The following is a 14209-nucleotide window of genomic DNA, read 5'->3' on the forward strand; positions in this document are numbered from 1 at the left end:
GGACCTCACGCCAGAAAAGCAGCAGGATGTCTCATCTTTCCTGCTTTCTAAGCACTTCCTGAACAAGCTCCTCAGCTGTGAAGTCGCTGGCTGGCTCTTATGCTCCACTGCCTTCTGCTCTTTGGGCTGTGCTTGAGCCAAGGGTGGCAAGGGTCAGTTGGAGCAATCGTTGCCTGTCAAACAAACGGAATGGGTGAGAGTGTAAATAAACAGCCTGAGTGGAGGAGTGTGGTGTGCTAGCTATCTGCTGGTTTTGCTGCCAAGAAAGCACAGGAGTTATGGAGAAGCCAAAGGAAGAACACTCCAGAAACCTGGATGAGATGCAGTTACCTCGGATAATTCACCTTGTGCACTCGATCAGATAACAGAAATTAACAACAGAAATTACAGCTTCTTGCAGAAATTGTATTAAAGTGTCTGTTGCAAGTGAGAGTCTCAAAATTATCTTTAAAGGTATTTCTAAATATGCTGCATTTGAATTGTATCCTGACTAAGAAGTCTGTGCAATTCAGATGTGATGCATCCAAACTCAGATGCTGCTACTGCATGTCCAGCCCATACTTCGAGGACAGTCTCAGACCTGGGGACTGCCCTGTCAGCCCTTTGTGCAGAAGCGGCATTGAGATGTGCCTTTTTCGGATGGGAGAGGTGAGGTGTTGGGCAAGTTGGAAAATCCCTTCCTTGTGAAGACCAAATATGGGAAGATTTACTGCAAGGATCCTGCCTCTTTTCTTCTGGGTCTTCCAGCCAGTTCTGGGTGAAACATGCAACCCTCCCTTGGACTATGGGCTGTCCTGCCTAAGCACTAACACTTTGCAGACCTGGGAAAGGAGGATCTTGTGTCCTTGCCTGCAGCTTCTCTGTGGAAAGAATGCCTGTGTGCTAGTGTAGGAAATACATTAGCAGCTTGTGAGCTCCTTTTAACAGTATTTCTTTGGTAGTGTGTGTTTTGTCCTCCTGCTCTGAGCTGTAATACTTCCTGTATTTTCTGGCTCACTTGTTTAGATGCAATTGCTGCCCAGGTCAGGAGTAAAGTGTCACTCTGGAGATGTCATGCAGCACTGGATTAGCTGCAGAGGTGACCTGAGGCAAATGCTAAGTGCTCAGGTCACTGACAGTCTGGCAGTGCTTTTCAGGGAGGAGGTGAAAAAAGGAATTCTTGTTCCTCCCTGCATGGGCTACTTGTTTTATCCAGGGTTGTTGTGTCTGTCCTTTCACCTTTTCATTGTAGGGAGGGGAAGAGGCAAATGTGAAAAATTCAGTAGATGGTCAGGAAGGGGCAGGCTGCAGTGGGACGGTTCACTTCCCTCTTCATCTCCTCTGAAGCTGGAATAAATCTTTTGTGGCCTCCATGAAGATGAGAAGTAGTTTGTATTGCCTGGGAAATACCAGTCCTTCCAGGCAAGCTGTTGGGCTGTACCTGTTGGAGGTGGAAGGCTGTCCCCTCCCCAGTAGGAGAAAGGATGTGCTCAGTAGCACCCCACTGCTGTGGGCAACACATGGTTTTGTGGTCCAAGATGGAAGATCCTTGTGTGTGTTCTTAATTTGTGTTAGTGAGGCTGTAGTTTACAGATTGTTCTAAAATGTGCTGCTTTAGGAAGCTGCAAGATGAAGTCAGGTTTGCCATTCCCTTCTCCGGGCTATATAAAATGATTGGTGTTTGCTTTAGCCTTGGGCATGAAAGAGAAGGTGGTGACCAATAGCTTTATGCCTCCCTGGAGTTGGGATGATCCCTCCCACTCCATGGTTTGTTCCAGTGGCTGGCGCAGGTACAGTAATCACTCTGTACAGCAACTGCTGTCCCCTTGACTGTGAGGAGAAGCTGCCAAAAGTGTGAGTCGCTGCTGGAATTTGGACACATTCCCTGGGTCACAGGGTCTCTCAGCAGAGTGATCGCCTTCCAGCGGCTGCTGTGCTGGATTTGCTCCCTTAGGAGACAAGTTACATCGTGGGAGTTAGTGCTGGCTTGCTGGAGCTGCCTGACTGTCAGCAGGCACTGCAGATACAAAGGGCTGGGCACCCCTCCTAAGCACTGACATCATTTATCCCTGGTTTGGAAGATGCGGCAGAACGCTTTGCTCTCAGGCTGGTAAATTTTTCACAGAGTCTGTTGTGTACCCCTGACTCTTTTAAAACTTAGGGAAGTCATTGTCCTCTTGATAGGGCTCAGTGGATTGCTCCCAGCAGGAGCTGCAGCCAAGGAGGAGAGAGCACTTGCTTGGCCTGGGGGCTTTTGGAGGCACTGCTGTGTGTGTGCTGGAGCCAGTCCTGCCATACTGGTTGCTGCTTGCCTGACTTGGAGCACAGGGTGAAGTTTTTCTCAAGCAGTTGCTGGCAGCACAGTGTGGCTGTTTCCCCCACCACGAGGCAGGGAGATGTACAGCACAGCCCCTGCTCACTGATGGCACCTGGCAGGGACACAGCTTGAAGATGAGATCTTCTGCCAAACCAGTCCCTTAAAGTGCTCTGAACTATGGATTGGTTAGAGGTGCTAATGGTGAGCTGTTGTGGCCACTGCAAATAAAGTGAGCACAACCCAGTTTTAGGGCCAGGAGAGTTACTAGAAGGTACAGGTCTCATGCAGGAGTCTCTGGGAGGAGAGTACCTCCTGACATCCTCCTGAAGCAGCTTCATAGCTATCATGCAGAGTTAGTCTTAATGGGAGCAAAGTCCTAGAAAGAGAAGTGTTTAAAACTGTAAGTAGGAAGCAATCAGAAATGTCAACTTCATGACTTAACCGTCAGCCACAGCTTACAAAGTTGAGAAAGGCTTTCTTAAAAAGAAAACTGGCTGATGTTTCTTAACAGAAAGCATCTCTGTCAAAATGGAGTGTGTGATCCAAGCTCTGTTTATGCTCTGCCTCGAGTTGCAGGGCCATCCTGTCTCAGCTGGGATAGAATTTCCCTTGGCATCCTCACAAGGAGAACACACTCTCCAAGCAGATGAAGGGGATGTCATGACTCTGGAAACATAAATGATCTTCTTCTGAGGTCCCTTGTCACTGAAGTCTGTCAAAACCCCCCAGTTTTCATTTGGCTTTCTTTTTCTAGTCTTTCTTGAGCAGTGTTTCCTGTAACTTCTCCCTTCAGCTCTAAGGCCTAGCAAATAGCAATAAATTTCCACACATGCAACTCCCAACAGTATGTCACAAAACCACTGTGAGCCTGGAAACATTTTCCAATGCTTGCACCTGAAACTTGTGCAACAATGCTTGCACTGAAATTTTCCAGAAACTTGCACCTGTTTGGTTTCAGAGGCCTGACTCAATTCCAGTCTGAAGAGGAACTGGGTGGGAAATACCTAGTTTCCCAGTGTGTTAACTCATTAAAGTTACCGTGTTTGCTCTCCTTTATTTCAGTATGGACTGTCTAAGCTGATCAAGCTGTTGATTCAGCTGAAAGACACTGTGGTCTTTTAACCTGCATTGCTATACCTCCCCAGATTTGGAGAGCTGTTTGGTGATCCTTAAGGTATGCCTTTGGTGTACAGATGAATAGATGAGATGAATGTGGATGAATATGCCTGAGAATGCTGCATATTCTTTTACATGCTATTCTCCCACACCACGTGGTTACCCCGTGGAAAACCTCTTAAGTATACCTGACCTGATTGAGGCAGCTCACATTGCAGAGCCAAGTTCAGGTCTATAAAGCAGCACTGAAGAATTTGAAAAATGGATTTTCCTGCCAAAATCGAGGATATTCAAGCCTCTGCAGATACTGGCAATCAGTAATCTAAGTTCTGGTAACTGCTGGACAGCCATTTCAACAACTTCCTTTCATGTATTTGTGGTTTTCTTTTGTTTTTCTCTATTAGAAAGAGAAAAGGAGAAGAGGTAGATGGAAATGTGACTGCAAAAAAGAAGCAGAAAAAAGAAAAAGAGAAAGAAACAAAGCAGCAGAAACAGCTGAAGGTGAGTTTTAGCTGCTCACAACCTAAGAACTGCTTTGTTGGAAGAGTGCAGTGTCAGGCAGTAGCTGAAGAGCCTCCAGAGAAGGCAGTACCTTGTGCCCAGAGAGAGCAGTAGCAGCACAGACAGTCCTGGTGTCCTGGCACAGGAGGTGCCCTGTCACTGAGGCTTTGCTGAGGGCAATTCACCCTGCCCCTTTCTCTCGAAAGACAGGAAGGATGTTCTCTAGGACTTGGGCTTATTGGATTTAAAGAGATTAGGTTAAATGCCTTTTTTCTGAGAGGCTGGTTCTGTGCTCCTTCCTGTATCATCTGGCTGTGGTGGCTGGAGCTTGGAGCCCAAGCACTATTGCAGAAGAGCTTGGAAAACAATAAATAGCTCATTGTAAAACTTAAACAGAGATAAAGTGTGCAACTAGATTAATAAAAAACCAAGTCTTTTTCACCCTCTGGGGAGATGTGTTCAGTTTGTGGATACAGATAGTGATAGATCACAGCTTTCTACCTGTCACCTTTTAGAATATTGTGGGAAGAATCCCCAGTAGAGCTTCAGGAATTTTTTTATTTATTAAAAGTTCCCAAGGAAAAAAAACTAACAAGCTGTTTTTGCTGCAACTGAGGTCTTAATGGAGCTGTAGAAAAATGCTGGCTCCTGGCTCTGGCTTTGTACAAAGTTTGTTTTTGTTGTGTGGCAGCACGATAATTTTCCAAAAATAAATGTTTAAGGTTTTGCTGCTGCAATGCAGCTGTTTAGGACAAATGGAGGCACTTTGTTGATTAGGGTTAATTTTGGGTTCACTTTTTTAACAGCATTTCATTAAGCATGATCATTAACACTGAAAATTATTTGACTTAACCCAGTAAACCACTTCTTCTAGGGCATATTACACTTTTCACTGTAGCCAGTGGATAACATTCAGAAACTATTTGAGATATTTTTGGATGCTTCTTTGCTTCCTAACCCTTTCAAGTTCTGTAGAAAAGCCCAAAAGAATATGCATATTTCTCCACACTGCTACAGGTGTCTGATCTGGTAGAAATTCCTCTAATGCTTAGTTAGCTTATAAAATGAACAGTCGCAGTCATTTCTGATTTTTTTTTTTTAATGGAAGGCTCAAATGCAGCTACATCCCCACTGTTCTCAGTGTCAGGTAGGTGAAATTTGCAAAGAATGATGAGATCTTTCTAAGTAAGGGCACTGACATTTGAAGGATATGACTTTAAGGGTCTCTTCTTAGAAGGTGTGACTCTCCCTTTTGGTAAAGTTACTGGTTCTTGGAGCTCTTAATCTCACAATCTGTTTAAGATAACATGGACCTGCTGAAACCTTGTGCACATACTGCAGTTTGAGGAGTGTTCTTTGCTACTTGCAATCAATTGCTTTCTAAGCTGCTGGGTTTTGTCAACAGGAGCAGACAGAGCTGATCTGGGGCATCAAGGATGAGCTGAGGAAGGTCTGCTCCACCAATGACCTGAAAGAGCTGCTGATTGCCAACAAGCAGGAGGTCCCCTCAGGGGAGAATGCTGTGAGTTTGGTTCTAGTTGCTCTGCGTGTGTGCGGGGTCTTGGAATTGTTGAAGCTGGCCTGAGCCAATATTGCTGCAAGGTCCACAAGTCTGAAGAATGTTCCTAATGTAACACTCAAGAAAGAAATTTGGTGCAAAGCCCAGTCTTGCTGTCCCAGGACTCTGATATTGCTGTTACACTTGCTTGTGAAGGGTGGTGTGGTGGTGAGTGATGCTGAATTCAGCATCTTTGTTCTGGTGTAGTGCCTTTATTCTGCTGTGCTCTAAGTGGTCTGTTTTTTTTTTTTGTGCTGGCTCTTTATGAGCAGGTTAGTTAAGGCATTTCACATTGCCTCCCTCAACTGTTAAGTCATGCAAAATTAAGCAAAAATTGTACAAATTCTTTCTCAGTTTCTTTTCTTAAAACAGTCCATTTTGGTCTATGTGATTTGTAAAAGTCTGCTCTCTTTCAGAGCCACATACTGCTTTAAGTATTTGTATTTATCAAGACTCTTAGTAAAAAAGAGTGTGGGCTGTCGTGTGGGAAGTGTCTAGACTCAAAATGGTCATGTAATACTCTTTGGAATACTCTTAGGCAGGAAAACCTGGACTTGTCTGAGCCTACTTTCCCACCTACCCCTACTTGCTCATGTGCTCAGATGCAGTGGCTCATCTTCTGCCTGGCTGTTCTGGCATGGCAAGCCTGGTCAGGTGCTGTGGTAGCTTTGTTCTCCTGAACCACAGGATTATGGAATGGGTTGGATTGGAATGGACTCTAAAGATCATCTCTTTCCAACCCCCTGCCGTGAGGAGGGAAGCCACCCCCTAGGTCAGGCTGCTCAAAGCCCCATCCAACCCAGTCTTGAAGACTTCTAAGGATGGAGAATCCACAGCTCCTCTGGGTAACCTGTTCCAGTGCCTCACCACCCTCAGAGTGAAGAATTTATTCCTAATATCTAATCTAAACTTACCTTTTTTCAGTTTAAAGCCATTGTCCTGTCACTATATGGCCTTGTAAAGTACCTCACTGCTCTCTTGTACACCCTGTTTAGCTTCTGGAAGGTCTTACAAGAAGACCTGGCGACCTTTTCTCCAGGCTGCACAATCCCATGTCTCAGCTTGTTGTCACAGGAGAGATGCTCAAACCCTCTGGTCATTTTTGTGGCCCTTCTTTGGCCTCACTTCTGCAGGTCCATGTCCTTGCTCTGGTGGGAGCCCCAGATCTGAATGCAGCTCCGGGTGGTGTCTCATGAGAGCGGAGCAGAGGGGGAGAATCACCTCCCTCTTCCTGGAGAGGAGAGACTGAGCCAGGGGTGTGAGCAGGAGGAACCTTGTGCCATGCCTCTGAGGCATCATATATCCATCAGTGCACCTGAGATACTTGGTTTATGTTCAGAGTGCATGTGACATGCTGGAAATGTCTGTGCCAGCAGCCTGGCAGTTGTGTTCTTGTGCAGCCCAGGGTAACACTGTGTGTGCTTCCAGCCTCCTCCTGCCATGACCTGCTCTGTGTTCTTTGTTGCTTTAGATCTTGGACCGAGTAGCAGATGGGATGGCCTTTGGCGCTCTGCTGCCGTGTGAGGAGTGCAAGGGGCAGTTTGTGTTCAAGAGTGACGCTTATTACTGTTCAGGGGATATCACTGCCTGGACCAAGTGCGTGGCTAAAACACAGACTCCCAACAGGAAAGACTGGGTAATCCCAAAGGTGAGTGTTTACTGCATATTTGATGTTCTGAAGCACATTTCTGAGCTGATCAAATAAGCAGCAGTCAGTGCAGGATGCCAGAGAGCAGAGTGTGCTGCAGCACTGAGCAGCTGTGATGGTGGACAAGTCCTGTCACAGCCACATCCCTCCAGGAGCAGGCAGCTAATGCATAAATAAATCATATTTTTTCCAGTAACATTAAATTGAAAGAGGTGATTTAATTTGAACCTCATCATTTACCTTCTTCCAGCTTTGTTTTTTCAGTCAGTAAAGTGGGGTTTTTGTCCACCTTAGTGTGAATCAAAATAATTTCCAAGATGTGCAATAAATTCCAACATCTGGCTAGCATTCAATATATCCTTTAAATCTTGTAATAATATTTGTTGGTTTTAAATTGTTTATGCTTCCATCCCACAGGAGTTCTGGGAAATTCCTTACCTGAAGAAATTTAAATGTAAGAAGCAGGACAGGGTGTTCCCTCCAGATGCTGCGACAGTGAACTCAGCACCTCCTCCCTCTGCATCTGCTCCTTTGTCAGAGACTGTGTCTGCACCCAGAGGTAAGTGTCTGGCTGGGCATGCATTGGGGGAGTTCAGGATGATGTTCAGGCTGGCATTCCCAGCCAGACAAACCTGCCACCATGAACAGTCCCACTGGTCTCCTGCTCTCGAGCAGGCAGAACTTGCCTGATTTAAAAAAGTGTTTCATGTGCTTTATCTTCCCAGCACAGGTAGGCCCTGAGTTGTCTGGGGTCATGGGCTTGAGGTTCTGTTGTTTACCCACAGATCATTTTGAGTGTTTCTTGATTGTGAGGAAATGATGTGTATGTAGTGAATCAGAAATGTAAAGGCTGATGTTGCAATTATGTCTCGGGGGAGACCTGCTTCAAAATGCTGCCTCACTTGGTTTCTTGGGGACCATCCAGGGATGTCCACAAGGCCAGATATTCCACATGAATTTAGGTTTTGAGGGCAAGAGGGTTTTTCAGGGGTTTGTTTTGTTTCTAAATCATCTACTGAGATTTGGCCTTACTGATCACTGACTTCCCTTATGCAAAATATATGTGCTGTCTCCATCTAGCAAAAGTTTGGACTTAAGAAACTCCCTGTAGGTTGCTGGAATGAGTTGCATGCTTTGGTGATAAAGCCTGTCTGTTAAGAACTATGTTCAGCTTTTCTAGTTCTGGCCATAATTTTGGGTGCAGGGCATTATTGTTATTTGGTTAAAAAGAAAGGTGGGAGTAATTCTGCACAGTTGACTACAGCCAGATCATGTTATTTTAGCAATGAAGACAAAGTAAGCCAGGTCTTGTTTCTGATTAGCAAATTGATTCCAGCCCCAGTGTCCCCTGAAAGTAAACTCAAAATGTTGACCAGATTTAAAGCCAGGTTGCTTTGTTTGCTAGCAACCAAACTAATCTGTGTTGAAGGGAGAAGAGGAAGCACAACCCTCAGCTGGTCAATTAGAGTTGATAGCATTTATATTATAGCAGTGCAAATATGCTCTTAGGCACTTGCCATATCCTGGACCAGCCTGAATTGCAATATGATGGAGCCTCAGATGGTTACCAGTTTGCTGCTGACTTCTTACGGGGTTTGCATGGTAGAGCCTTGTACTGTCTATAAGATCAAGACTGGAACACTAATGCTTGAGAGATAATTCTCTCTGCAGCCCCTCAAAAAAAGATTTCCTTTTGAAAAGGCAGGAGCTTTCATGTGACAGTGAATTTCTCCCATGCTATCCAGGCATAAAAAGAAAAGGGAAGCAGAGCACAGTCCCTAGTAGCAGAGTGAAGAAGCAGAAGAAGACTGATTCATTTTAGTTAACAAAACAAACCAAGAAAAGGACAAATAATGCCTACATACCATTTCCCTGCCTTCCATCCCTTCTGTTGGTTGGCAGCTGCTGAGCTTTGTTCCCTTTCCTCTGGGAAGGGGAACCCCCTCCTGCTTGCTTAGCACAGGTCAGGCCTGCTTGGCCCCTCATCTCCCTGCCAGCTGAGCTGATTGTACAACGAGGTGGGGATGCTGTCATTTTGTGCTTGCTGTTTGTCCAGGGTCTCTGTGCCTGTGGCTAATGTGTCATTTCCAAACCTTCAGACAAACCACTGACCAACATGAAGATCTTGGTTGTTGGGAAGCTGTCAAAGAACAAGGAGGAGGTGAAAAGCATCGTGGAGGACCTAGGAGGAAAGATGACCACAACAGCTAACAAGGCAACCCTGTGCATCAGCACCCAGAGTGAGCAGCCATGCTGTGGTTCCTGGTGGCAGTGGTAACAGAGCTGAGCAGATTCCAGAGGACACTTGTCCTCAGAGCTGCCTGGGGATCAGTGTTTGGATTAGGGGGAGTGTTTTGTATGCACACATGGCCTGAGTGTGCTTGGAAAAGTAGACAGATGGTGTGCTGTTTGAGTTTTGCTTACCCAGCAGGTTAACCTGGCAGGCTTTGCCTTAAAGCTCTCGTGGGTCAGTGGCAGCTGGGGTTTGTGTGCAGACCATGGTGGTGTGCAGAGCACATTTGTTGGGATGAGGGGTGCTGAGAGCTGTGTCCATGCTTGCCTTGGAGAATCCCCAGAGCTGACTGTGGGTGCCTGAGGGCACTTGTTTGCTCTGCTGACAGCTTAGAGTCTGCTCTTGCTCTTGTTGGAGCTGTGCAAACTGACTGGTGAGGTGGGAGATCTGCTCCCATCCATCAGAAAGTTCAGCTGAGATTTGGGAAAGGGAGATTTGGACCAGCCAGGTAGAACAGAAGTGTTCCTCATCTAGCCCAAGCTGTATCTTTGAACGAAAGAGGAACTTGGCTCTCCAAAGAACACTGTGAATCTCAAAATGTAGTGCTACTGTGTTTTCACAAAGTGTTACAGAGCCCTGAATCATGGCCAGAGGGAGAGGCTGAGGTCTAAAACCTCACAGATGCATTTTTTCTCCCCTTCCTGTCCTGTGTCTGCAGAGGATGTGGAGAAAATGAGCAAGAAGATGGAAGAAGTGAAGGAGGCCAAAGTCCGTGTGGTCTCAGAGGCATTTCTTCAGGATGTGAAGTCTTCCAGCAAGGACTTCCAGGAGCTTGTGTCTCTCCATGCCCTTTCACCTTGGGGTGCAGAGGTGAAAATGGAGCACGAGGAAATGGCTGTGGATGGGAAGAGCAGCAAGCCCCCAAGTACAAAGAGTGCTGGGAAGGTCAAAGAAGAACAAGGTGAGGAACAAAGCTGGTTTTTTTTCCACAGGCCTGTTCAGTGCTGTGCATGCACAAAGCAAACCTGGGTATGGTCTGTCCTTACCCTTTCCTTGAATTTTCTGCCTTTTTTTTCCTCATGATGAGTTTATATAATGGACCTTAGGGCAAGACTAGCTTTAAGTAAACATGAAACTGTCTCCTGAGCTGGCTCTTGTTTCCCCTACTCAGTCTGCCCAGGCTCCTTGACATCAGTCCAGTCTCTTCCTCATAAAACATCAGCTTCACTGTCAGTTTGGGTTAGTGTTGCAGCTCCAAGGAGGTCCTGGGACACCAGAATGACAGACACTACTCAGGCACTGTTGGCAAGTGGGAAGATACTGAGGTCCAGAGCACTGAGTCTCTGTGCTACTTGATTTAGAACGTAATATTTTTGTAACAGTATGAAAATATTGATGGCATTGCTCACCAATGAGAGAGCTTGCATTATTAACCCTGGATGGTGAAGAAAACCATCACATTTCCTCACTTCTCTTCAGAACCTGTTCTCTCTGTCCTCCAAGTGGAGGTTTCTGTCATACAGTTGGGTGTGTTATTGCCAGACTGTCTCACCACAGTAGCATCCCCTGGAAATCCTAACACTCCCCATGCCTTGTGAGGTTTTTAAATCCTACTTTCACATCTGTGATTGTGTTTATCTGCAGTGCAGGTAAAAAAATGACATGGTCCACCCCTTGGGGCCAGGAGAAAAGAAGTAGATAGATAGAATCTGGGGAAGTGTAATTTCTCATTTAGTTGGTGGGTTGTGGGTTGTGATTTGGCTGCTAGAGCTAGGTTAAAAAAAAGCCACTGAAGCCAGTGTGCTCATATACCGGGAACCTGCTTCACCTTAGGGTGATAATTATGCAAATTAAGAATTTTAATGTTGATTCAAGTTATACTGTGTTGCTCTCCTAAGAAAAAAATTAACTGTCTTTCACTGCAGGACCTAGCAAGTCTGAAAAGAAAATGAAGTTAACAGTGAAGGGTGGAGCAGCAGTAGATCCTGATTCTGGTGAGTGATAACAGTGCCTGTGCCTGCACCACCCACAGTCTTCAGAATGTGTGATGGTTTGCAAAAAGGTTTTTCTGTGAAAGGATGAGGGTTCCGTAAAGGAGCATGAATTTTTAAACCTTTAACATGGCTATCAAAGGAAGCACATTGATTGCCATCCAAGGCTGAATATTCCAGGATTTTCTAGTGTAGCTCTCTTCAGAAGGGCCAGTTAAACTAAGGTGTGTACCTTGTTCAGCTTTAGGATCTCCTGTCAGTGGAGTGAGTAAAGGCCCAGACAGCAGAGGACACACGTTTGGCATAAGCACCTACTCTCCAAACCTGTGGTGCATGGATGTTCTGACAGTTTGTACTGCATCCAAGGCCAGCCTTTGGTTTTCAGTCCATTTACTAATGTGACACCTGCAGAGCTGCATTTCTCCTGAGGATTCCTTCAGCTGCACACATGGTATTAGATCCTAGGTTTTAGATCATCCTCTATCAAAGATTACAGTTTTTTTCCCCTCTAGTTAGGATTGATATTCACTCTAGTGTATATAAAGGTGTATGCTCACAATTCATTAAAAGGAAAACATGCTCCAAGATGTTTTGAATGAGCTTGTGGTCACTGTTTTTGCAGTATTTTTATTGAATCACACTGCTGCAGGAAACATTTGGATGAGTGCAAATGCAGGAAGGAGAGCTAAAACAGTAACCTCCTCCTCTGTGTTCTAATTTTTTCTTCTCTGCAGGTTTGGAGGATTCTGCTCATGTCTTTGAAAAAGGTGGGAAAATTTTCAGTGCAACCCTGGGACTGGTAGATATTGTGAAAGGAACAAATTCCTATTATAAGCTGCAGCTGCTAGAGGATGACAGGGAGAACAGGTGAGTTTAGTTTTCCTTTTAAATACTTCCATTCACTTTTTTCTAATAAATACTGAATTTCTGACACTCCAAAAGCCAAGTGTGAGTAAAATGTTTTTGAGGAGATAACAGATTGGTATAGTTACTTGAAGGAAAAAAAAACAAAAAACACTACAACACAAATTAAAAAAAAAAAAAGAACCAAAACTAAAATAATTCCATGAAACCTACCAAACAAGCCACCCATGGAGAAATCTCTGCTCTCCATGGAGACATTCCTTGTGGGTGTTGACAAAACCTGAGGTGGGTTTTTTTCCCCCATATTCTCTACTTAATTTTGTCTTCTAATAGCAGAGCTGTCACCTTGGGAAACAAAACCACATTCTGGCTGTTCTACCACAGTGTCAGCCTGAGCTGTGTGCCCTGAAGTATAACAAAATGCATGAAGTAGTCAGGAGCCGATCCTGTGTTTAGCTTTCCAGTCTCATTGGATGCATGGCAGAGTTGTCCAGTGGTTGCATTGCTGATTAGATGAAGAGATTGAGAAGGTTCTTTAAAATAAAACTTCCCCTGTCAAACACGTAAGTGACACAGAAATCCAGGGTAGCAATGACTGTGGTTCAGCTCCAAATTTACCATATTTTTAATAAGCTTTTGTTCCTGTCTCATTTGTGTGAGGTTGTATCAAGTCTGGGATTCAGTATGTGGAGGGATTTCAGTGCCTGCATTTCATACCTGACATACTGGAAAGGTTGATTGATTGTATCCCCATAAATACTACAGAAGCTCACCCAAGGTGCTGTCAGCAGTACAAACAAATATTTGATTTACTTCTGGTTTCTCTAAAATACTGAACTCTGGGGCCTGAGGCTTAAAGATGCTTTGTCTTTGTTTTTCAAATATATGACCACAATAGTCAGAAGATTTGTATTTGCAAAACATGAAGACTGATGAGATGCTAGCTTCTCTTTTCCTGCTGTGCACCCATTTAATCCTCAGGGCTGTGGTTCTGGTGTGTTAACACTGGGCATTTTTCACACCAGTTCTTGGACATAGGGTGATTCCCCTGTTGATTCCCCACCATGAAAAAATTGTAGAAATTCTTTTTGCACTCTGATGGAGAGTGTGTTCCATAAAATTAATGGTATAGAAATAGCACTGGAGTAGCTGATGCCTGCTCTTTTCTCCCATTCCATTTCTGCAGATACTGGGTGTTCCGATCCTGGGGCCGTGTGGGCACTGTAATCGGCAGTAACAAGCTGGAGAAGATGCCATCAAAAGAAGATGCCATTGAGCACTTCCTGAATTTGTATGAAGAGAAAACTGGCAATTCTTGGCATTCGAAGAACTTCACTAAATATCCCAAAAAATTCTACCCACTGGAAATAGATTATGGACAGGTAACCCTGAAACTCCACCTGTCCCAGGTGGAGCACTGCTGAGATTCCCTGTGTCACTGTTCTGTTTTGTGCTTGCTCTTGGATCACTTGCACTTAACAAACCAGGGTAATTTAAAATGCAGCTGTTGAATCTTCTCTCTGCTACAGGGGAAAGCTGTAGATCAAGGAGTGCCATCCATTAAAATAGACTGGTTGGGAAACTAAAGAGCTTTCTGTTATCAAATCTGATGTCCTGTCAATGCTTTGTTCCTGTTTACTCTGTAACTTTAAGGATATTAATTTGTACTTAATCCAGCAGTCAGTTCACATACATCCTGTCTGAAAACTCATTTTTTTAAAATTTAAAATGGATGTTTCTCATCTGTCTGCTGCCTCAAAAATCCTCCCAAATGCTGTAGCAACTCCAATGCAGTATTCAACTTAGCGCACCTACTGAGCAGGCTGAGAAAGAAATTATTCACTGCCAGTAAGATTTGGATTTTTAGACAGCTAAGATAAATTAGAAGTCTCTTCCTTCTTTCCAGTGGGAATTTGTGTGTTTATTTAAGGGCATACCTGTTACCTGAACTATTTTCAGACTAATAGTTGAATGAGAAAAAGTTGCCAGAGCACATATTTTC

The 14209-nt window shown here is 44.6% G+C and overlaps 1 protein-coding gene across 3 annotated transcripts in view; it reads left to right on the top strand.

The window, feature by feature from the left end:
* Positions 1-14209, top strand: part of PARP1 (poly(ADP-ribose) polymerase 1) — an 84427-nt gene that overhangs the window by 58960 nt on the left and 11258 nt on the right. For all 3 annotated transcript variants that reach the window (XM_072927483.1, XM_030268958.4, XM_072927484.1), the window contains 9 exons: positions 3817-3913; positions 5319-5435; positions 6943-7119; positions 7537-7678; positions 9219-9359; positions 10071-10313; positions 11278-11346; positions 12078-12210; positions 13394-13589. In XM_072927483.1, the coding sequence (XP_072783584.1) occupies positions 3817-3913; positions 5319-5435; positions 6943-7119; positions 7537-7678; positions 9219-9359; positions 10071-10313; positions 11278-11346; positions 12078-12210; positions 13394-13589 (1315 nt within the window). The remainder of the gene's footprint in view (positions 1-3816; positions 3914-5318; positions 5436-6942; positions 7120-7536; positions 7679-9218; positions 9360-10070; positions 10314-11277; positions 11347-12077; positions 12211-13393; positions 13590-14209) is intronic.

Source organism: Taeniopygia guttata, chromosome 3, assembly GCF_048771995.1.
Source record: "Taeniopygia guttata chromosome 3, bTaeGut7.mat, whole genome shotgun sequence".
Taxonomy (NCBI): domain Eukaryota; kingdom Metazoa; phylum Chordata; class Aves; order Passeriformes; family Estrildidae; genus Taeniopygia; species Taeniopygia guttata.